A 22728-nucleotide genomic window follows, 5' to 3' on the forward strand; every position below is an offset into this window, starting at 1 on the left:
GCCACGGATCAAGGCCAAGTATTTGGAAGTCTTTCTCACCTAAATTGCTCCATTCTGCTGCGGCCATTTGGGGATTTTCGGTGCTTATCAAGAAGAAGAGACGAAATACTCGAGACTTTTGTTCATTAAAACTGTTTCATTTCGTTGATTTTTCTTTTGTACAAAATAAAATTCAGGGCCGATGTTCAGTTGGGGATTGAGGGTATTGAATATTCGTTGCTCCATTGTTTGTCATTAATTAATAAGTTACGCAATGTGATGAGCTTTATCAAGTCCATTCATGTCACTATCACTCTTCGTTAGGACGTCGTTGTTCGTCGGTCTTCTTCCGACGGCAAAACTCTGGACTGTGGGCGAGGGGATGCCACGCTAATCACTTCCGTCAGACGCATCGCTGACGCCAAACGACGAGCCTATTTGACAAACCAATAAAATCATTGTTTTTATTTTTAAACTATCATTTCAAGGACTGACAAAGTAATGTAAATTATCGATTTTTGCTTTTCCCAATTCAATCTCTGAACTTTAAATCTAATCAGACATTTCACGCGGTTTTAATAGACTCAATTCATTGGGTGGCATATTCGCCATCAAGTTTGACAGATTTATTTATTGAAAAATGAATAATTGAAAAAAACACGTGTGAAACAGAGAAAAAATTCAGTACAGGGCAAATTAACCGCAGAAGGTAATTGGGGAAACTGGGGATTGGCCAGGATATTCATCAAATTGATTCGCAAAAAACTAGTTACTCTTGAAACTACTCTACTCGGATACCCTCTACATCAGGCGCAATTTCCGGTGCAATACGAGCCATACGTAAAGTTCAACACGCTGAAGAACATGAACCTAGTAATGTTGTTACGGGTTATCAACCGACTCTGGTTATACGCCAGGGTGATGATTTACGCCCGCTGTTTTACGCGATTGGCTCGCCAGAGTTAAACAGACGTTAATTGCGTCGTAAAACCAGTGAAGTTTTATCTGTGTCATGAAACTTGTTTTTCCCACTTTCCGTTCGTGGGATGAAATCGTATACGTGTGTGTGTGTGTGTGTGGGAAAATAAAGGGCTGCGACTCAAAAGCTATATGAGAACTCGATAAATGAGAGAGGAAAGAACTTCTGCAGAAAATGGCAAAGCGGCCCCTGGAGAAGCCAAAAAATTAAATTAGTTCAGGGCATTGGACACACAACTATTGAAAGAATTAATTAAAATTAATTATGTGGGGAATTAATTATTGGGTGTGATATTGACCTTCGCCCTGTCCCTGCGGACTGTGTAGACCACCCAGAGTATGTAACACATCATGAAGATGGCGGGGATGCATATGCCCGCAGCTGCTGAGGCACCTTTCAGCAGCACGTGGTGGATCACGAGCAACGTGACAGCGAGGGCCGCACCACCGGCGAGGTAGCGACCCGTACGTCGTCGCTCCTCCTGCAATGCGGAAGATATTTGAAGAGCTTTACCCTTGTGTCGAGGATTTTATATAGCCGCATGCACAAGAGGACGAGCGAGGTGAGTAACTGATGGGAATTGCACAACGTGATGGATTTTTTATCTCAAGGGTAAACTCCCAGGGATGTGACCCTCAATGTCTCTATACTTTTTTTTCCGGGTGACGGTCAAGACCCTCCAATGGCACTAGCTCCACGCGATGCAATTGTGCATGAAGAAGAGGGATGAATGAAATTCAATACAGAAAGAAATTTTTGATAGAATTTGGACCTCCAAAGGGCGAAACGCCGGACGAAACGATCATCAAACACTTTTTAGGGGAGGTTCGTTGGAAAAATTAGACTTGGGGGTAATTTTTGGGGTAAAACTAATCTTCCATCCTCGTTTCATCCCCTGGAGGTCTAATTTTCACCTAAAATATATTTCCGTTTAGTATTTACACCCATATTGGGGGGTGAATTATTTATGCTAATAGACTGGAGGTGTAAATGACTCTCCCCGCAGTGTCTCACGTAAAGTGGTTCCTTTTCACGATAACAGACTCAAAGGACAATTTCCCATGCCTTTAATGAACCCGTTTGACAATCACCGCAGGATAATTGATGAATAAATGATGCAATCCGGGGATAATGATCGAATACCTTGAGAGGCGTAGGCCGGCGGAATGTTCAAAACGAACTGATTTATCATATAATAATGGATAATCAACGTACAAATTCAGCAGCGGGGGTAGCTAGTGGATTAATTAAATGGGGTGGTACGTGAAATGCCTTCACAAACCACAAAATCGGGGGAATGCTTTTGGACGAGAGATAGGACCGGGGTGGGGTGGAATAAATTTCTAGTAGATTAACATACATTTCAGGATTGTGATCAGTCGGTGGTTACAGTGCGTGGGGAAACATGTCAGACGTCATTAGGGGTGATGATTTGTTAATCAAAAGGTTTTTCGCGCCGTAATATTTACACGGAGAGAAATTCAAGGAAAAATTGCGCATCTTCCGTAATTCTGGAGTCAAATACGGTTGTCCGGAATTTTACGAAATTTCCACGAAATTTTTCCTGAAAGTACCGAAATTTTTCGCTGAATCGACTGCGAAAAATTTCGATACTGCTCCGTAAAATTCCCCGGTCGATTCTGTAATCGGTGAGCGAACTGAGAGTTCCATAATTTTTACGGAATATTTATCGTTGTGGAGATGGTTTGTTCCGGAAATTAATTACGTCGACATCTAGCCCTTTGGCCCTCACAATTTCTCCACTTCAAAGATCGTTCCGTCACTGGACATTTGAACTAGAATAGGCGGAACGAATTCGAGGGTCAACTCCTAGGGATTTGACCCTCATTTTACTGAGAATCGTTTGACGCACCCCCACTTCGGTTTTACCCCACTGTGGCCACTTACTGAAGGTGTTAGCGGCTGCAATGTATCCCTCGAGGCATTAACCGACACTGGCATGATGCCTCCACATTGGGCAATCAATCCAAATCACAAAAATCTCAATAACAGGCCCTTCTGTTCTCCCTCACCCTTTTCTCCCCAACTTACGCCCTCGTGAATCAAACCACCGTCAATGCCACTCGCGTCAGATTGATGGATCTTTCGCACGCACCACGACAGATTCTTTGAGACCCTTCGATTGTCTTTATTTCCTATTTTTTTTCCTCAACTTCTCATTTAGTTTTTTCGCAGATGCTCTACTTGGCGCTATCGATTTTCTTCGATCATTCGCGGGGGGTTTTTTGCGCGATACTGAATATCCAACGCCTTTGGAAACGCATATGTGAGTCAGGGGAGATGCAACATCCGTGAATTTATGGTCTGCGAGATCGTTGAGTTTGAAATAATAAACGGTATTCGGGGGGAGAAACACGTGGTGACCTCCAGGTGATTTGTGACTGGTGGAGTTGATGAAAAATAGTCTTGATGTTGGAAAAATGTAGGAAAATAAATTGTTAATTATTACACTTTTCCCTGAATAAAGAAAGAGAAGGGGGAGACGGAGCGGAAACAAAATTGCAATTTCAGCTGGCGAAAGAAGTTTCAAGACTCCAGGAGAGTTGGAATGCGGGTCAATAAGCGAGGAAAGGGCGTAATCCTTCGAAATTAAGGTGAATAAGGAGGAGAAATAGAATAAATTCGTCGTTACTTTAATTTTCTCTGCAAAAAAATCGCATCTCTATGATAAAATCGATAATATTGTCAGAGTTGGAATGGATAAACGGTAAAAACAGGAAAAATACGAGTGGGTCAGATAGCGAGTGTTTTATCGGACGTCATGAGAAAAAAAAATTTGAATCCTCCAAAAAGCCATTGTCAATTCACAAGATGCACTGTGATAAGTCCACGTATATATATGTATATTTCCCCGTCACCCTTAATACAAATGGATACAGATCCTCGAATGTGATTTCCGATGATGAAAAAAAATAAGATATGCAAAGGAGATTTCTTTTATCCGAAAGAGTGCAGCATTCAAATGGGATTTTTTATGTTGTCTCCTTGTAAAATCGATAGTTTGTAATTCACATTCAGGAGATTTAGTCTCTCAGGGATAAGGAAGAATAGAACTGTTCTTTATAGTCAGTACCCGTTGGGGTATTTATTATTGTTGCAGTTGCGGATTAAGAGAACTTTCATTTCCGGTCGCATCGGGTGTTCCGGTTTCTATTTGTGAAATAACAGATGGCCTGGGGTATTATATATAGGTGAATCCTTGAGGTCGATTTGCGGCTATTACCCACATTCCTGACATTGCCGGGGTTGAAATCCCAGTGGCGATTCAATCGAGGGCCAATTAATAATTCAACAATTCGGGAGTTTCAATTGGCGTTGAATATTTTCAGAGAAATCCGGGATGAGATACTTCAAGAGATAATTTAATATGATGTAACACATGGGAAATGGTAACACGAAATGGCCGACTATCATTGCAGTCTGTTGATCACCACCTCGTGGAATCAAATTTATTAAAAAAATATTTATCAGTTTTATATCGTCATCCGTTCATTTTAGGGAATTTCTTAAAAGTGAACGAATTACTGGAAAATTCCGTTTGTGGTGTCGGCAGTTTTTCACACACGAACTTCTGTATTTATTCACCTTTCACTATTATTAGCTTTATTTTTGCCCCTCGTCCGTTCTGTTTCAGAATTTGGTTGATTATTTTCTATTCAATTACATCTTCCATCACTGAATTGGAAGATCGTGGGAACGTCACACGTTTCCGTGTGACAGCAGCAGATGAGGAGATATTTACGTCGATGGAATGTGGGGGAGTTCTGATGGATTCACTTAATTTAGGATAAGGATCGGTATTTTTGGCGATCATATTACGACTGCTACATGACATCGTATAATATATTCTCTAGGGAACTATTTCATTGTTCTCATTGCCTCATTTTTTGGAATAAAAAATATACATAACTCAGTTTTTATGTACTCTTTATTTCTCTATTTAAAATATTTAATTGAGCATTCATTTTAGAGTAATCAAATCATCCAACTATAGGATATGTGTACACGCGAAGTTCAATTATGTTAAGTAAATCGTCGATTCATTTTTAATGAAGCAGACGAAAATCAAATTTACTTTTCTGAATGATAATTATCTCTCCAGTTGTTGAGATTCACAACAAAGAACTATCAATTTTTTATTTTTAAAATTTAAATTTTGCACATCTCTTCAAACGGACATTCGTCATCGTTATCCGGATATTTATCTTTCATCGTTGTTAATGGACAGGGAACATTCTCGGGACACCCAGGGAGATTGATTATTCGTTCTTGATGCATCACTAGAATACCTTTCCCAGTTGATTTGCAGCTGCAATCATCAATATTTAAACATTGAAAAATGAGTAATGACAGTTCTCAATGCAGATGAAGTGTTTGTCTCATTAGAATAGCAATAATGATTTTTAATTACATTTTTTCTCCGTCGTCTATTACTTCATTAATCTATCAGTCTAATAGTGCGATATTAATAATTTAAAATATTTATTTACTTGAATAAAACAAATGCTATATTTGTGGCAAAGGCATCGATGGAGGAGGTCTTCCATAATCTATCATCAGCGGGAAATTGATCATGCCTCAGCGGTTTGTCATCCTGGGCTACACCAAGAAGCGCAAGGATCTTCAATACTGTTCCGGAGTGGGTGAAGTAGGCATTTGTCATTAGACTATCATCACGCCTACATCATGGAGGTAAATGTGAATTTAATAGAAGATTATTCTGGATCGTGCGGAAGAGGATTGAATAGTGATGCTTACGCCATAAATTCGAACATATCCTTGAATGCCGTGCAAGCCTGTTTACGGCTGAGGGAAAATCCATAACCGTCGATCCAGTAATACTTTAAATCTTGAGAGAATTCTATTATCTGAAGGGAAGGTGCAAATTAGATATAAAATGAATCATTCAATTTTGTTTAATCAATCAAGCAGTGAAGAAATTAATGAAGAAATTGAGGAATAAATCACTGAGTTAATTAATGACGACTGTAAATAAGTGATTGGGGAGGTGATGAATTTTTTTGGGTTGGAAAGATAATTTACTTTGAATTCCTCTTTCGTTAATAAATCACACCAGGGAGATTTATTTTTCTCGCTCCAGGCGGTCTCGAAGGCACACATATCCTTCATCACTCGAGCGTTATCTAGAGAAATCAGCAGTTATCAACGATAGACTAATTGAATTACGCTAATCGACGCATTCAACGAATAGTGATATTTATTACCAAAGGAGACGTTAGTTCCTAGACGATTAGAGATTCTCTCCACCATCTTCAGGGCAATATCTGATTCTTTGAATTTCTTCAGCTCTTCGTAGGGTTTGAGACTCTTTTTTACGGTTCGCTGCCATCGGTCACACGCTTTGTAAAACTGAAAAAATTATTTAGTTCAATATGAGGAGCCATTAACAATTCATTTATTAATTGGCCACAGTTTTTCTATCGGCTCTTCCAATTATGTTTGACGACGTAACATTTACATCATTATGACATAATATTCATTCGCGACAATGTTGTAGACGGTAATCATTAGTATTGATTTTTCGAAGAGATTGCGATACATACTCTCAATATAGGATCCTTCTCTTCCGACGGTGGATACCAGACATTTTCACTTCCCTTCTTACCGAATAATCCAATGGTAAAGCATTTGGCGCTCTCCTCCGTTCTCTGCTTCTGAGTGAATTTAAACTGCAAAAAATATCCTCCCCAATAATCAATATATTAAATTACAAAAATAATTGAAATATCAATTTTAGGACTCATTCCACTATTCAATCATTCCGGGGATTCAACGAGACTGTTCTAAATATTTAGAATGATTAATCTGCAGCTAACCTTGAACGTTTTATTGTCATACTTCTCAGGCATCAACTCAGGAAACCTCTCCTGAAATCTCTCCCCCAGTCCAATCATCTCATTTTCACCTTCCTCAGTTAATCTCATTTCGTCTCCATCCTTGAGATCAGTTTTCCAGTCTCGCAGTCTCTTCAATTGTTTCTTTGTCAGCCCACAATTCCCGGAATCACATTGTTTTATCACGCCCTCCTTGATTCTCACCAGTTCACCCAGAGACTTGATCACCGAGTTCCCTGGGTTTCTCGTCCCATGGCGTATCATCAGCCAGATTTTTTTGGCTTTACAATCTGGATAACAGAATAATTAATAAATAGAAGGTGGTCACAGTAACATTTAATTTATTGTGCATTGGTAGAGAGCTCCTGGGAGGTGAACTCCTCATATATTTGGTCTTCTGTAAGGATTAATGTCACGTTAATAAATTAATACGTAATTTGTACGGATATAATTCAGAAAAAATTATAATATGATCTGGATAAACCAGGTAATCATCCGCTTAAGTTATTGTTCACTGACCCAGAGCTAATGAGAGAAAGAATGTTTATATTTTTCTGCCAATCTCATTTACGCTCGTGGTAACCACCTGTCATCATTATGGTACATCATAAAAATAACAATTAACGGATAAATTTTCCGTCGACTAATACCGAGAGTATTAATTTTCTCACCTTTAAATTTTATTTCCGAGTCATCATAATTTGCAATGTATCGGTAGGGTGTCGTCGATGACAATCTGCACTTGAAATCATCACTGAGTGGAGTACATTGCCACTTGGTTAGGCTATCGTGTGATAGCACACCGGTTAAAAAAATTAGAAGAATGGAGTAACAGCTTCTGAACATGGTTTAGAGTCAAGAGCTGAATTACAACTGAATTCTCTCGAAGTCTTGGACAGCCGAGGAGAGCGACGTCCTTGAGAACATAATCAAGTGTTGGATTGATGAGAGGTATAGACGTCAAGCATTTCGACAGGATAATTTTGTACACGTGGTGATGGCTGCTTGCTCAGTTAACTTGGCAGCCCATCTGTTCTATCACAACATTTGACAAGCGAGTCTTGATAAGAAGGGGATCATGATTACCTGAAGAGGAGGCGATGCATCATTCCTGTTGTTGTATGGTCAAGGTCTTTATTTTCATAATTGTTAAATGAATAATTCATTTGTCCATTCATTTCCTATTTTTAACGATAGATAATGAAGGTTTGGAAACCAGGAATAGGAAAATTCTGAGAATTATAAAACTGGTCAGTATAAACAAGAAGGAATTGATTGGCTAAGATGAGGTCATTCCTGTCAAGTATTACGTATTTGCCTTCAGAATGTTGTAAAATTGGTACTCCCATCCTTTTTTTATAGTTTATGAAGGTGTAGAGAATAAAAATTATCGACGAATAATTGCATGGTACTATTGTAAGGAATGAATAATTAGGTAAACTGAATGATAAAATTTAATTACTGAAAATTCTGAGATTCAAAAATTAGGAAGGGCTGAGTTCTACCTCAGTGGATAATACAGAGTGCGTCCGACGCAAAAGTACCGGCATGTTAAATCCTCAAAGGAGTCATTAATAAATGCGTAACAATTGATTCAAAATCAGTGTACAATTGTTCACTAGTGATTTCGGGATTATGGAACTTGCCAGGCATGTGTGGAGGTCCTCCACGTATGTCTACAAGTCAGGGCTTCAGCCAGTGCTCAGGCAAAGGTATTGCTGGCATTTCTAACCTCTCAATACTCTTAAATTTAAAAAAATGTTTCTCAGGTAGAATTTTAGGATTTAATCACTTCTCAGAAGAACTCTCCTGACCACTGAAATCACCTGATTTGTTTTAAATAAGTTAATTTTTGATTCAGAAGGAATAATTACTTTTTATAACTCAATTTGGGTAGACAATAATTTAGTTAATTAATTGATTAGTGAAATCATCCTATTGATTAATTTTTCGAGCAGCAGCAACGCTTCAAACGTAGCCCTTTCATGCCTCTCAAAATACCAAGACACATCAGGGCCCTCGGGTCCGTCGTCCAGAGAGGCTAAACCGAATGACGATTTGATTTTGAATGCCCTCGGGGCGACGGACGAGTTATCCTGCTACATTGGCCTGGCACGAGAGTTCGCCTGTGACAGCAGTGTGGAGCATCCCTACGTGGATAAGTTGAAGAGAGTGCAGATGATATTATTTGACTTGAATCATGCGATATCGAGGTCCAGGGATCAGAGGAGCAATTTATTCGAGGATAAACACACGAAAGATCTGGAGGAGTGGATCACTGAGTATGCGAATCACTTGCCACCGCCAGAGGACTACATTATTCCTGTGAGTAAGGTTTATTACTCGTGGAGTCACAGATGTTCGTGAGAGCCTCAGGCTAAATTATGTTGAATCATCCTATTTTGCTCCTTCTCAATTGAATTTTATTTTCGATTATTTTCACGACATAAAGTATTCAAAACATCTCTTTTTTCAGGGAGGTGGAAAGGCCAGTGCATCATTACACGTAGCCCGAGCAATATGTCGACGAGCTGAACGCTCAGTGGAAAAGCTAGTGCAGGACGGTGCCGTTGATAGTGAAGCAAAAAATTATTTAAACAGATTAGCTGATTTTCTTTTAACTGTATCGAGAATAGCTGCGAAGTACGATCAACGTACGGAAAATATATACATCCCTCGCGCAGAAATTCCCGAGGAGAAATAAATGATAAGCCAAATAGTTGTAATAATGAGACTAAAACTAGAAGCGAATGAATACGATAAAGTTTTCATTGCGGGAAAAAAGCCCTGACGTCGTAGACACAGACATTTCAATTTAGATATTGCCCACGAACTATTCGAAAGTTGCACAATGAACATATTAATTTTTATCTATGCCGTGAGACCTTTGTCACATTGAAAATTGTAATTTTTCGTATTGCTATGTTATTCGGATGATGAAATCAAGAATTCAGTGATTAATTATGATTGTTAATTTTGGTTGTTCATGGAATGACAAAACAATTAACGTGATCGAATCAGTGTTGTATAGAAACAGTTTAGAAGAATAATAGAAACCTTATACACTGAATAATTACTCATTTTAGGATGTAACTCCTACTGTATATATTATAATTTTTATGTGAAAGCTGATCGACTTATGGGTAATTAAATATTTAAATATAAAACAGTGTTCTATCTCCCCTTTTTTCATAATTGACACAAGGGGACCAAAAATACTATTTGTCTACCGAAGGTTACAGGAAATGAGTCTTCAGTTAAAGGTATCACGCCAGAAAATAATATTTTTATACCCAGCCAGGTCAGTTTCGGTTTAGCAATGACTCTAGTGGAGACCTGAGACATTGGCGAAATAAATACTTCTCTGATGTAAATAGATATTTGCTAAAAATAATTTTTTTCAAGTTTAAACAAAGCAATTACTGAAATTTATCAATATCAATAATCCATATTAACACAATCGTTTAGTTCCAATTTCAATCGCGGTCTAGAACTCCCTAAAATCACTCCAACAGTTCCTCCCCCTCCGTCACCTCCTTAAGATCCACGAGCTCTACAATCCCACTCCCTCTCGTCTCACTCCTGATCAGCTCGTCGATCTCCCTGTAGTTTCCCGGATCTATCAGGCACGTCAGATTGAGCGTTCCCCCGTCCCAGTTCTCGGTCTCGACTTTACTGGCCATCTTCACGGTCTTCTCCCTCAGTTTCCTGGCTTCCTTGCCACTTAGCACCACTCTTAACCTCATCTGCGCCCTCTCCAAGGGCATTACAGACTTCAGCTGGGGTATCACCTCTAGGGCTTGCTGCTTGGCATTCCTGTTGGGCTTCACCGAGAAGTGAACGTCCCTCATTGCTTTTTCTATCATGGATACTGGATATGGCCTTTTGGATTCTGGATTCACACATTTGTCAGCTACTGTTGTTGCTATGTCTTTGAACATTGAGTTCAGAGCGGAGTGTCTCTCCTTGTCGGAGACCTGGAGCTCCCCTTTGGAGAGGATCTCCTTGCAGATTTCTGTCTGATTGTCTGTGCCAAAGGCCTCCTGGAGGTCCTCCTTCTTTGCTACTTGACCCTTGGAGACGTTGGTGAAGACTGTGTGGGTCTGGAGTACTTCATCAATGTCTTTTTCCCTGGGGATGGAAGGGAGGGAATTTTTTTCGCATTATTTCGTTTTATTGTCTCGAGAACGAACGATAAAAATATACAAGAAGCTTTTAGCTGAAGAAGGAAAGGAAATTACTATCGATATTCTATTGGAAATGGATCTCATGTCCAGAATATCTCGTTTTCGCAAATAAATTCGTTTCCTGTAGCAAATGATCATTGTTCGTATTAAAATATAATACTCCTATCGACCTTGGAGGTTAGTATTGCAACAAGGGCTGCAACAATCAACTCACAATTTAGTCCTCCAGGATACGACCTTGTTCCTGTAGCAGGCTATCTCGAACCTCTTCCCCTGCTTTTTCATCCTCACGACAGCCACATTAGTGAGCCTGATCTGATTGATCGGAGTAAATATTTTCGACATTTCCAATTTTCTAGAAGACCAAAGTAAACATAACCTAATTTTTCATTTCCATCCAATCAAAACCAACTGAACAAGAAAAAAATCGATACAGTTTCTTTCTCATTCGCTATAGTTTCTTCGTTGCTATGCAATTGTTCATATTTAGAAATATTAGAAATGTTAACATTTCTTAGAACGAATAAAGAATATCAATTAATCGTTAATGATTGCTAATAGGTAAAATGCAGTTGGGAAATCTTCCAAATGGATTTCGATTATTGGACATATTTCCAATGAATTTTTGCATAAAATTTTTTTACAAAATCTTTTTTGCAGATCTTGATTTGTTTTAAAGAAAGTTACAATGAGAGTTCTGCCATCTCTGTTGAATTTGGCCATTTTCCGCGAATATTCAGCTAATAATGAAGTGGGTTTGAATCTTATAGCCGTTTCCCTAGTTAATTGAATGTTCCCTCCGAAAAATCCCCTGGGAAATCCCTAGAAATAGTCACGCAAGCGCGTTATTCGCCACCTGTCGTCATTCCCTCCGAATTTGGGCATCGAACATGGCGGTGTGTGAATAAAACCGTGCGGATGCCGTGTGTGTGTTGTTATTTCCCCGCTCAGTGACGTTTTAACAAACAGAGAAAAAAATAAAATTAACAATGAACGAGAAGACTGGACGAATTATTCGTATCCCATCGTGACGCGTTTTGCGGAGATAACAGATGTGCCGTTGACGCGAGGCGTGAGTGGGATCAGTGTTTTGGGGGAGTGATTTGTTCACTTTTTTTTTAACGGTTAAAGGTGGATGGGATAATGGCATTGGTGACGGTGCAGCGATCGCCCAGTGTTTCAAGCTCACCCCAGAGCTCGGTGAGTCCTTTTTGGAGGTTTTTCGGGAGTACGGGGTAGAATGGGTTTTTGGGAAGAAGGGAGGAATTTAGGTGGAAGTTGTTTTCAATGATTAGGGTGGAAGAGGTGAGGTTTTTTAATGGGGAGTTGAGGGCTTTTGCAAGGGATTATTGAAGTTTTTCAGAATTTTTCCGGGCTTTAGGGGCGGGGGGAGGGAGGGGGAGGAAAGCCTGAAAATTGGAGTAATTGTGAGGGTGGGAAATTGAAGATATTTTAGTTTTTGAGAAAAAATAGGTAATACATTTTTGAAGTTCTTTGGGGTTCGTTGGAAGCTCTAGGGTTTAGTTGGGCCCCAGGGGATGAGGGATTTCGGTGACAGCTGTTCTTTGGGGGTCGTGGGTGGAGGAAAAATATTGGTGGGTCGTAAGGTATTCGCTACGCATCCGCGAATTTATTGGGAATTTATTTATCCGCGATTTTCCAGGGTGTATTTTGATTTTTGGACGAATTTCGACGGTTTCAGTGAGTGAGAGGATTTAAAAAGAGATAATCCCTTATCTAATGTTTGAAATTTCTAAAATACCTTGCATAGCTCCTGATTTTTGCAATAAAATTTTTATTTCGTCTTGTCGTAGTAAAATAACAAATTCATGGACTACCAGAAACATCCGGAATTTTCCTAGTGTCGAAATTCACACGAATTTCCTGGAACGCATATCCGAGGCGTGTGAATTCTAATATTGGATCCTCTGGCGACTTCACAATTGCATGTGCAGAAATAGGGGATTTTTACTCTCTTACTGTGCGTGAATGTATTAAAAGCGTGGAGACAAAATTTAATCGAAGGTCTGTTCCATTAAAACGATGCACTTACCTCAGGCCAAGAATTGAAATGGATTTTTACCATTTTTTTTATTTGATTAAATATGAATACAAAAATAGAATAGTGCATAAATTCACTTCTGGATAGTTTTGAATTTCTGACAAAAACATTGAAGTTTACGCAATCCTGTGAAATACATGTGTCTGCCAATTTCTGCGGGTTATAGGATACAATGTTTTCAACATTTTTACAATCATAAATTCTCAGATTCTGAAAAACGACATTTTCTATCAATGTTCATTTTTTAGTTTAATGCTTCAAGTTTATTTTTATCTCCAAGTTTTCCCTCCGAGGACAACTATTTTTACATTAAATTTATTTATTGATTATTCGATAGCAAAAAATAATTAACAAATTCTTTCTCCAATAGTTGTCTGTTTGATTTTATTTTTACATTCATAATTACTGTTACAGCGTAGTAATCGCCCTCTAATTTGAAGTAATTGTTTTCGATTATTATCGTGAAATATTTGATTGGGAAAATATTTCAATTATTTGGAAATGTCAACCCACTTTTTTTTCGGAGCTCCTAATTTTTCTTTCCATAATCGAGACTCCACAATTGGAGGCTATTCCAGAGATTGAATTGACGAACGAAATTGAAGGGTTAAAATTTTCCAAGACAATTATCCTACAATTGAATCCCCTAGCGGTGTACCAGGGAAGCCCGTCGAGACGTTAAATTATTCGCATACACAGCAGATACCTAAATCAGTCGGGTGAGTGCGTTCTACCCGTACGGTTTAGCACTCCTGGCTCCACATGCCCTTGAGCTGCCACTCAAGTTTATCCGGATTCGTTTCAAGAACCAGAAAATCTCGTTTTTTTTCCCCCAGCATCTCACCAGATTAATGACGACAGGAAAAAGTATCGGTCGTTTTGAGCTAATTAAATTGGCAAAACAGCCTGACATAAATTAATCAATGCGCGAGAGAAAACACCCCTCGATTCAGCGGATAAGTGCAATGGGTGCATGAAACAGCAGAATTTTTCCTTCGGTAACTAGGGGAAAATATCTTTAAGAGAGAAATTAAATGAAATGGAAATGAAGTTGGAGTGAATAATCACGCGTCATGATATTACTCCGGCAGAAAGGTGTATTACTTTGTGTTGTACCTCCACCTGACGCTCCACAGCCACCCTCACCGTGGTCGAGCATCCTGCGGTCCACGTGCGAGGACAAGAACATTGAAAAAGTCAAGTCCAAGTGCACACAGAGATCCAGCAGCATTCGATTGGAATGTGGGGATTACAGTGTAAGGAGTGCTTTTTCATGCATAACATGGTACTGAGGTGGATTGTGGGGGTTGGGGTGGGTGTGTTTAGGCCCAGACTGTTGGTATTTTCAGGGGTAATTGTCGAGTGAAACTGTCAGGCTAATTTTTATGGTAAAACCAATCTTCGTCCCTCGTTTCACCCCCTGAGGGTGTAATTTTTACCTAAAATATCTTTCCCTCTAGGGGAAAAAGTAATAAATGATTTTTTGGTGAAAATTGTATAGTCTAGACAAAGTCGTTTATGACAATTTTTTGTAAATCTACTCAACAGCGAGATAATTTGGGATATGTAGCCATGAAAATCTATTACCGGGATAATAATATTGAGTTAACAATTTTCGAAATTTGACGAATCAATTGTGATAACAGGCATGATTTATATTTGCACTCCTTCCTTGAATAAATCAGGTCAGCATCAATTTTTGAATTTAGTGCAATCAGTGTATTCTTAGCTCGAAACTTTCAGCCACCCGAGTCGAGGGCTTGACCTCCTTTTGCTCAATCATTAAATTCAAACAGAAACAATCATAGGGAAAAAGAGAAGAGAATTAATTCTGATTACTTTTGTTCCAGGACTCGGGCGCAGGAGCACCGGCCGACGAGGAGGATGCAACGCGTGGCTGCAAGAGGTAAGTGAGCACTTGAGAGAAATATGTTTTTACATGTTGTTGTTTGTGATCTCTAGGGTCTCGAGGCTCGACGTGAAAGTTGAGTCTGCATGCAATTTGAATATTCATAATTGGGGCAAAAACATCGTTTGCTGGAGACTGTTTCATGTGAATGAAATGGAAAAGAGATTTTACTTTATTTCAATATTTGAGTGTAGGTGAAATGTTGCTTTTTATATTGGAGAGTTTGGTTATTGTATTTACTACTTTGAGGATGTTTTTTCGTGGCTGACTTCTGAGGGAATCGATCTCAGTGGGAAATATACTTTGATTAATGGAGATTTCCTTTAAAAAATTTTGATCAATCGTTTCGAAGAGGTTTTCTTGAATGATTTACCGATTTTTATCGATAAATTAATTCCGTATCAGGTCATTTGTAACTGAGAGTTCATTATGATGACAGCCAGGAAGTTAAACAACGAGCTTTCAGTCTTGAAGTACGAAAATAAAGATTCAGAGTAGAATAAAAAAAATAGGAAGAGTATCGGACAGGTTCCCAAACATTTTTACTCTCCATGTTGAATAATTAATAGATTCGTGAATTTCTTAAGAGATATCCACGTGCTTTGTAACTTTTTCCGCTGGAATATTATTCAACATTTTTATCAGTCACGCTCATGAATATGTCTCCGACCTCTCGAATATAAAAGAATTAATAGAATAGGAACGATTGTCACTTCAAGTCTCTCGACCGCAGAAAAATTGAGAGAAAATTCTGCGGTCGTTGTTGCTCACAAATAAAATGATGAAAAAAAGAAGAAAATGTTGAAAAATAAAAATTGTGACTGACAATTGTGACCACAGTAACGAGCGTGTAATTGACCATTGCTACTTTCGCTTTTGTCCAAGCTCTGAAGCCCCTCCAGGCAAATGAGATATCAGGGGCGATTATTCGTCTACGAAATGTGCACCGGTGCTACTGTAATGCGGATTTATATTATCGTATGGCGAGAGTCTATTGTATTCACTATTCATACCCTTTATTTTTCATAAAAAAAAATATAATTCCATAAAAAAATTAATTACTAGCATTTCATTGGAAAGTTCACGGGCACATCACGACTCTGGCTAAAAAAAATTAATTTCTTCCGTACGAAGAGAGATAAATTATTTTTTATAACAACATATCAAGATTTTCTAGAGGAAATGTTGAGGAGAAGTTCAGTAATTGAATAAATGGGAAACACCTTATGAATAAAAGTACCGGTTATTTTCATATTTATGGGTAATAATTCCTATTATTATTTATAATGAATTATGTACAATAATTGTCCGGATAAAAGAGTGTTCTTGGATGCTCGTAATCGTCTATCATCCTGGGTGTTCTTAAGCTCGGTTTAATTGTTATGCTCTTGAGACTCGTTTGATGATTGAATTAAACACGCGTCTGACGTTCATAAAAGGTTGCTGGGTTTATTAGTACCCCCCTTCACCCCTTGGATGTTAGTGCAACAGAGAAAAGGTCAGCATGCAAAAACAGTAGCTCTCGGGATGATTCTAAAATAAGCCAGCACATGAAGGAGCCAGAGGAGCCAACGAACTCGTGTGATCCCATCACCTAAATCTCTTTAAATCAAATTATCTAAACAGAGTTTGGCTAAACATCTGCTCTTTTTTTTTAATGCTAAATGGGGAACAATTAGCTTCCTCATTCACGATTTTTCTTCGGTGTTTGATGTGTACACGTTCGTTCGAGTCGATGCGTTCAGCTTTAATTTTTCAGTGAAACATTTTTTTATTTTAGTTGCTGCTAAAATGATGTCACGTAATAATAATAAATATCTAAATTTTCAACAGTTTTTGTAAACATTTTTCAGACAGAGAAACAAACATTCTGACTAAACGACAATTTGTCTGAATTTCAGACGAATTAGTTTGAATTTTGTATTGGAAATTCACAAAAATTTTTGGTTTAGTCAGATGCCCTCAGTTTTTTTCGGTTTTTTAATCGCTTTTTCGTACCAATTTAAGAAAATATTTATATCAATTTATATCGAATCTATGGTTGAATCCATCAGCTTCATATAGAAACATTAATTCAACCGATTTTTGGGGCTAGTCGGTCATGTCTGAGGACCACTGATTGCCATTTCCCCCCCTGTGTGAATGGCAAAAATCAGAAAAATCCGACATCATCCACTGGCTACAGAATCACCTCACAATCAGTCATGGTTTTGTTACATCGAGGGGAATTCCTGTCCGACGCAGACCGGCTGGTCGGCTTCTCCCACCTCTCAACCGATTCTCAAACAACACCCGGTTAGAACCGTCTCTCCCATGTCCCCACCAGTCGTCACACTGCTGTCGTAGTGATCGGACGCGTTTCTATTTCGTTTTTCATTATCATCATCGAAAGACAATTAAACGTCACCCAACAATCGAGTAAAACAATTCATCAGATAAATTGAAAAATCTGCCGGCTAATTATATTCTGGAAGGACTGGTTTAGAAAGTCTGAAGAAATTTTTTTTTTCCACTGTATCGCAATTTCCCCTGTTTTCCTATTTTTATAGACATCGGCTTTATTTTTAAAATAGAGAGCTCAATGCCTGTCATTGTTGATGTGTCAGCTGCCAGTCGATGCTAATCATTGGGCGGTTGGCCAAAATTTTATTTCAAATTCGCTTCGATATGATCCAATATGATTGGCTCCGAGAATTTAGCGAGTTACGATGATGTGACGCCATGTTCTAGTGTCTATTCAACCACGTGGGGAAATAATCTTTATTGATTCGGTGGAGATTTATACGTTTGGCATTGGCTGCTACTGGTGTGATGATGAGACAGTGATTTGTGACTTGTTGACTTGAGAGTATTAATGGTTTTTCAAAATATTGAAATGAGGAATCCCGGATTCCTCCTGGAGGATCCAAGACACGGTTATGCACAATATATCAGGTTTGTTATATCCAATATATCCGGTTTTTTGATAATTTTTTCACGAGTTGCGAAAGCTTTTTTGTGGGAATTATTGAGCGATTGCCTCATTCGGGACGCTTAATTAATTAATGCTGTAATGATTACGTGAGAACATTCTTTCGGGTTTTGGAGGTCATGACATCCTTAAATCATTATCGATTTTGATGTGGTAATTGTTTCGTAATTGAAGAAGATTCGTTTTAATTTTGTGGGAACAAAGTGCTTAATGAGGAGCGTCTGTAATGAGCGATACCTTGGAAACTGTTGCGGTAAATTTGTCGATTTTTTTTTTTGATCTGTCCCTTATTCTCCGTTTTGTGGAATTTGTTATGCTGCGGTATTACATTATTTTGACAATGTTAATCACGTTTTAATGTTTATCTATGGTCTAAAGTTTTCTTCGTAGAAAAAATTATTTCGACATTCATTCAATTTTCGTACCACGGGAAATGAATAAACGAAAAGAAATCATTAATTTTGCAAGGTGTTTTCAACACAACATGAAAAAAAAAGTTAATGAATCATTGTGGAATTATTGGTTACTTCGTTCCGAAATCACTCTACTTTCGCTACGACCTTACACGCTCCGTTACACCTCCGGCACTACCTCGTTTTTTCTTATACCTCACAATTTCACGTTTGTCTCTTGAATATTATTCAAAAGGTTTGAGGCGATCGTTTCTCGATCTCGATCATTGCGTAATTATGAAATTATTATCGGGAGAATGGATTAATGAAATGGAATAACTATGAAAATCAGCGAAGATATGTCATTCAATTATTCATTTATTCGACAATTATTTTTTTGCGAATTGTTCATTTGTTTATATTTATGACCAATAGGCGTTCTTGTTTATAAATTAATGAATTGAACCGTTGCTCTAATGTAAAGAAAATTAATACTCAACATTGAACATTAATTTTTCCATTGAGCAATACTTGTTTAAAAAAATTAAAGTTATTTCACGTTTCTGACGTTGATTAATTATCTAATTAATCCGTTAATGAGTCGGAGTCCCTTTTGGATCATTTAGTTCAGAAAAAATACTGTGGGAATAGACAGTTCGTTTTTGTTGAAAAGTCTCAAATTGTATGATTTTTTTTTTTTCACTTTTTCAACCACAAATGCATTCTCGTCTCCCCTTTACTTTTCCTCTCACGTTTTATCTCCCTTTTTTCGTCGTGAAATGTATAGTATAGGGCCACGTGTCTGCAAAAACGGTCCTGAGGGGTGAGAATAGACGAGTGGATCCCAGCAACCGGCGGAAGGTCGTAGCCTTGTTTCCTTTGTGTTCGGAATATATACTGGTGGGGGGAATATGATTAGAGAGATGAAGTGGAGACCTTGAGCTCGATTTTCCCCTTGTAGAATGTACCTGGTTATTTTACTCAAGCTTTTTTCTACCTTTTCGTTTCAATTTATCGATAACTTGAACTTTCGATTTTTTATCTCATAAAAGTATAATTTTTTGAGAAAGCCATTTTGGAGGCCACCAATTCCCTGATCCTTGAGACGAAGGGTTCTGAGCTCCCAACCGTCTCACGACCTTTCAATTTCGTCACATCTTCTTTTTATTTCAATTTATGAATTTTTCGTTTCACTAAAATCATGAATTATCGGACAATTTCTCTCGCGATTAAAAAATTTCTTGACTCTCGTGACCTTAATGAACACCTGACACAAGCCCCGACTCTCTGCACTTATGCTATAATTATTTTGACATTTTGTTTCCTCGGGAATACACCGAAAATTGATTTTTCAAAGGACAGTGACCTCTTCACGATCCTAGGAACTCCCTAGCCAATATCTCGTCGTCCGATAGTTTCGATGTTGTGACTCCTGGTAACCAAGCAACGTTCAACAATTTCTCAAACGAGTTGATGCCGAGGCAAACGACTCTAGGACGATACGTGAGAGGAATGTCTTCCTTTTCGTTCATCTCATCCTCACAAATTTTACCAAAATTCTGGGATTACATCGAGGGAGGCTTTTTTCCACTGATCCCCATGATGAATATATAAATATTTGCACTGACTCTTCCTCCCTTCTCTGATAATCATGCCCGGAGAGAAAACGGTTTAAAGACTGCCTTCGAGAGGCTGAAGTGAATACCGAACAGCTGCATTCTTAGACGTGGAAATACTTCAGGAACAAGGTCTAGGCTTTCTACCACAATTTTCTTCGGGAATTTTTTTCCCATTAAAAATGAAGTTCATGATGCAAAAAGTCTTGTTTTTTCTCCATTTCTTCAATTTTATTTTTACAAAGCAATTTTTCTATTGAAAAATTTCCCTCTGTTTTCATGAAACTCATGAAACTCTGAAAAGTATTGGAGACATCATGTTCATCAAGTTCTTGTTTATTTGCGATAATTTATTTATTTATTTTGTTACGGAATAAGAAGACATTAAACGTCATTTCTTTGCTGGATCGACATTTCCATCCCCTATTCTGTCACTCACGCACGAACCCTTGATTATTCATTCATACGGATTAACTCGGAATATCGAAGTTTGATGGTTCAAAAGTCTCGTTTGTTATCCCCTTGTAAAAATACCAATAAACCCTCCGCGTATGGTGAACAATGTATAGACAATGTACACTGAACGCTTCCATAAATCCTTCTATCACGAACGGGTGATCCACTAATGCGATTGTGCAATAGGCCCCTTGCAGTGTTGTTCAATGGAAGGGGGGAGGCATCCCCCTCTCGGCCACCCCCTCACCATCCCACCTCTTTCCTCATGGTAATCACAGGGCATGGATAAGCAGTGCAGAAAACAAAGAGACGCTGGCAAAAGGGCAGCAGACGAAGATATCGATCGACTAACCCTTTTACAACATGCATCAGACCCTGACACTCAGTCCGACGATTTAAAATTTCACCCCTTGATAAATCATTCCGGTGTCTTGAATGTCCAAGAGGATTTTGCGATTCATGAAATGGGCCTTCGTGTTGTGCACGTAGAATTGATTGATTGAATGAATGTTGAGAATCTTCAATTTCATTCATTAAATTTTATCGTGAAATTTTTTTTTCCTCAATTCATTATTCTATTTTTTTGCCGACTCATCGTTTTGCTGGTGTACGGCATTCATTCTGTGTCTTCATTTTGATATTTCAACATGTAGTTTCTCTCATGCTCCATTTCAGTTCAATAAACATGAATTAATAAGTATAATCGCGCGTTCAATGTCAACTGTTACTTGTCCAGATGTTAAAATGTCGGTGAACGTTTAGAATTCTTATCCGGTCTCGATGAACTGGGATTAGAGTGAATAAAAAAATGAAACTGGGGTCTCATGTCTTCCATTTTTAAAGACATTTTTACATGACACCAATGAACTTTTAATGCAACAGCTGTAATTGTTTGTTAGTGTATTAATCGGAATGAATTGGATAAACATGATAGAGGAGGTCTTGACAAATAAATTGAGTCGGAGGGCGTTGAAATCGTATGAAATGTGTGACTTGTATCAACATCCATAAACTGAATCATCAGTGATATTCAACTATATGTTCATAATCAACGTTGATGCGATCAAACAATCTTGATATCTCCCCTCAGTTGCGATGTTGACAGTACCATATCATCGTTCGTGCCGAAACAATCAATATTTCTTCAGAATATTTATACATTTTTCTTTAAAACTTTTTTTTTTTCAGTTTAAGCGAATGCTACTTTGCGGGAAAAGGAGCAGCGCTGATACTCCCCCCGACTGAACGTGCAAGACCATCACGTCGTGTCTCAGCAGCAGGATGCGATATACAGCAGCATCTCCAGTCAATGTTTTGGCTGCTGCGACCCGAGGAAACCCTAAAAATGGTGAGTCAATGTTCCCTTCAATGATAGTTCAATAAGTTCGGTAATTGATGTCTAATTGAACCTGTTGAGTGAGCGCTCCAGAGACCAATATCATTTTCTTCCACTTTCTGTTCTAATAAACATTAGTTTAAGAAAAAAATTTTTATAATTTCGTGGAAAGTGTAATTTTAATGACAGCAAATGTATGGGATTAAAAAAAAATTCTCCCGTACGTTAATTAACAAATTAGAATGACTGAATATGGCGCAGCATATCGTGTAGTTTCCACGCAACGTAGGGAATTTATAAGCGATTAATTCATTCTGAAGTCCGTTTCTTCCGCAAGACTAGACTATTCACTACACCTAGCAATCACTCTTGAACAGATCTACGCTTAATTCAGCCCCTCAAGGTGTTTCACATTCACGTAATCAACAAAATCAGTTTTATCGGCTTCAACATCTGTAACTGACTCGAAGCTCTTTTCCAAAGCAAATATTTTAGCTCGGGGTAATTGGAATAATTGCTGAGTAGCACAATTATTATGAAATCCAGGAGTGTCCAGAGATATTACCCAACCTCCACGAAAAAAAAAGACAATTGAAAGAGTGAATAGATCGTAATTGCGCGTTTCCGGGTTTGGAAAGCGCGAAAGATGGGAATTTTCGAGAGCAATATTGCCTGGTCCAGTAAATTTATGATTGACTGATTGACACAGGTTCTTCTGAATCATTTCCGTTTGGATTTCTCTCCACTAGAGAGTGTCCCAACGAACAAATTGAGCCCACCTGCATCGAAATCAGATGCAATTAGTATCGAAGGGGTAAAACGGGGTAATGCGAATTGAAAAATAACTCACTGGGATTTGGTGATATTTTTTGACAGCTTGAGAGCTGAATCAACTGGATTTTATCGATTGACTTCTGATATGTGCCAGTTGAATCGAATAAACATTTATAGATTACATTATCGGT

The 22728-nt window shown here is 38.3% G+C and overlaps 5 protein-coding genes and 1 long non-coding RNA gene across 11 annotated transcripts in view; 3 read left to right on the plus strand and 3 right to left on the minus strand.

Annotated features, from left to right (window-relative positions):
* Positions 1 to 276: 276 nt before the first annotated feature.
* On the minus strand, positions 277 to 3199 carry LOC135160823 (uncharacterized). The gene is made up of 3 exons (XM_064117865.1): positions 2867 to 3199; positions 1257 to 1439; positions 277 to 413 (listed from the first exon to the last, which is right to left on the minus strand). The coding sequence occupies exons 1-3, from the start codon at positions 2918 to 2920 to the stop codon at positions 300 to 302; spliced, it is 351 nt and encodes a 116-aa protein (XP_063973935.1). The 5' UTR covers positions 2921 to 3199; the 3' UTR covers positions 277 to 299.
* Positions 1372 to 5291, plus strand: LOC135160824 (uncharacterized). The gene is made up of 2 exons (XR_010298637.1): positions 1372 to 1520; positions 4614 to 5291. It is a non-coding gene; the product is annotated as an uncharacterized LOC135160824 (long non-coding RNA).
* On the minus strand, positions 4890 to 7853 carry LOC135160819 (multiple inositol polyphosphate phosphatase 1). The gene is made up of 8 exons (XM_064117860.1): positions 7506 to 7853; positions 6817 to 7124; positions 6544 to 6669; positions 6205 to 6349; positions 6023 to 6123; positions 5738 to 5847; positions 5470 to 5658; positions 4890 to 5288 (listed from the first exon to the last, which is right to left on the minus strand). Exons 1-8 carry the CDS (start codon positions 7678 to 7680, stop codon positions 5129 to 5131), a joined length of 1314 nt encoding a protein of 437 aa, XP_063973930.1. The 5' UTR covers positions 7681 to 7853; the 3' UTR covers positions 4890 to 5128.
* A 476-nt stretch (positions 7854 to 8329) lies between these two features.
* LOC135160822 (corrinoid adenosyltransferase MMAB-like) lies at positions 8330 to 10001 on the plus strand. 2 transcript variants are annotated; one of them, XM_064117863.1, is made up of 3 exons: positions 8330 to 8546; positions 8790 to 9159; positions 9311 to 10001. In XM_064117863.1, the coding sequence occupies exons 1-3, from the start codon at positions 8470 to 8472 to the stop codon at positions 9536 to 9538; spliced, it is 675 nt and encodes a 224-aa protein (XP_063973933.1). In that variant the 5' UTR covers positions 8330 to 8469; the 3' UTR covers positions 9539 to 10001. The 2 variants fall into 2 exon arrangements, with proteins under 2 accessions (XP_063973933.1, XP_063973934.1); XM_064117864.1 differs by having other exon boundaries at positions 8331 to 8546; positions 8793 to 9159.
* LOC135160821 (ribosome maturation protein SBDS) lies at positions 9905 to 11424 on the minus strand. The gene is made up of 2 exons (XM_064117862.1): positions 11236 to 11424; positions 9905 to 10965 (listed from the first exon to the last, which is right to left on the minus strand). Exons 1-2 carry the CDS (start codon positions 11364 to 11366, stop codon positions 10338 to 10340), a joined length of 759 nt encoding a protein of 252 aa, XP_063973932.1. The 5' UTR covers positions 11367 to 11424; the 3' UTR covers positions 9905 to 10337.
* Positions 11425 to 11891: 467 nt separating this feature from the next.
* The window catches only part of LOC135160818 (protein phosphatase Slingshot), a 30620-nt gene continuing 19783 nt past the window's right edge, over positions 11892 to 22728 (plus strand). For 2 of the 5 annotated variants that reach the window (XM_064117853.1, XM_064117854.1), the window contains exons 1-4: positions 11892 to 12221; positions 14175 to 14339; positions 14934 to 14989; positions 21616 to 21775. In XM_064117853.1, the coding sequence (XP_063973923.1) occupies positions 12165 to 12221; positions 14175 to 14339; positions 14934 to 14989; positions 21616 to 21775 (438 nt within the window). In that variant the 5' untranslated portion in view covers positions 11892 to 12164. Of the gene's footprint in view, positions 12222 to 12276; positions 12327 to 14174; positions 14340 to 14933; positions 14990 to 17310; positions 17927 to 21615; positions 21776 to 22728 lie in introns of those variants that run through there. The other 3 variants (XM_064117856.1, XM_064117858.1, XM_064117857.1) reach the window with 3 other exon arrangements.

This window comes from Diachasmimorpha longicaudata, chromosome 3, assembly GCF_034640455.1.
Source record: "Diachasmimorpha longicaudata isolate KC_UGA_2023 chromosome 3, iyDiaLong2, whole genome shotgun sequence".
NCBI classification, from domain to species: Eukaryota; Metazoa; Arthropoda; class Insecta; order Hymenoptera; family Braconidae; genus Diachasmimorpha; species Diachasmimorpha longicaudata.

What these genes read in the sequence shown, in the direction of transcription:
- LOC135160823 (XM_064117865.1), bottom strand. Translation starts at nt 2,920, where the DNA reads ATGCCAGTGTCGGTTAATGCCTCGAGGGATACATTGCAGCCGCTAACA. An exon ending in TGCAGCCGCTAACACCTTCA is followed by an intron (nt 1,440 to 2,866) that starts GTAAGTGGCCAC and finishes TCCGCATTGCAG; the next exon opens with GAGGAGCGACGACGTACGGG. An exon ending in TCCGCAGGGACAGGGCGAAG is followed by an intron (nt 414 to 1,256) that starts GTCAATATCACA and finishes TTTGTCAAATAG; the next exon opens with GCTCGTCGTTTGGCGTCAGC.
- LOC135160819 (XM_064117860.1), bottom strand. Translation starts at nt 7,680, where the DNA reads ATGTTCAGAAGCTGTTACTCCATTCTTCTAATTTTTTTAACCGGTGTG. An exon ending in AGGAACTAACGTCTCCTTTG is followed by an intron (nt 6,124 to 6,204) that starts GTAATAAATATC and finishes TGATTTCTCTAG; the next exon opens with ATAACGCTCGAGTGATGAAG. An exon ending in ATAGCATTTGTTTTATTCAA is followed by an intron (nt 5,289 to 5,469) that starts GTAAATAAATAT and finishes TGATGATTGCAG; the next exon opens with CTGCAAATCAACTGGGAAAG.
- LOC135160822 (XM_064117863.1), top strand. Translation starts at nt 8,470, where the DNA reads ATGGAACTTGCCAGGCATGTGTGGAGGTCCTCCACGTATGTCTACAAG. An exon ending in CAGCCAGTGCTCAGGCAAAG is followed by an intron (nt 8,547 to 8,789) that starts GTATTGCTGGCA and finishes TAATTTTTCGAG; the next exon opens with CAGCAGCAACGCTTCAAACG. An exon ending in CAGAGGACTACATTATTCCT is followed by an intron (nt 9,160 to 9,310) that starts GTGAGTAAGGTT and finishes CTCTTTTTTCAG; the next exon opens with GGAGGTGGAAAGGCCAGTGC.
- LOC135160821 (XM_064117862.1), bottom strand. Translation starts at nt 11,366, where the DNA reads ATGTCGAAAATATTTACTCCGATCAATCAGATCAGGCTCACTAATGTG. An exon ending in GTATCCTGGAGGACTAAATT is followed by an intron (nt 10,966 to 11,235) that starts GTGAGTTGATTG and finishes TTCCATCCCCAG; the next exon opens with GGAAAAAGACATTGATGAAG.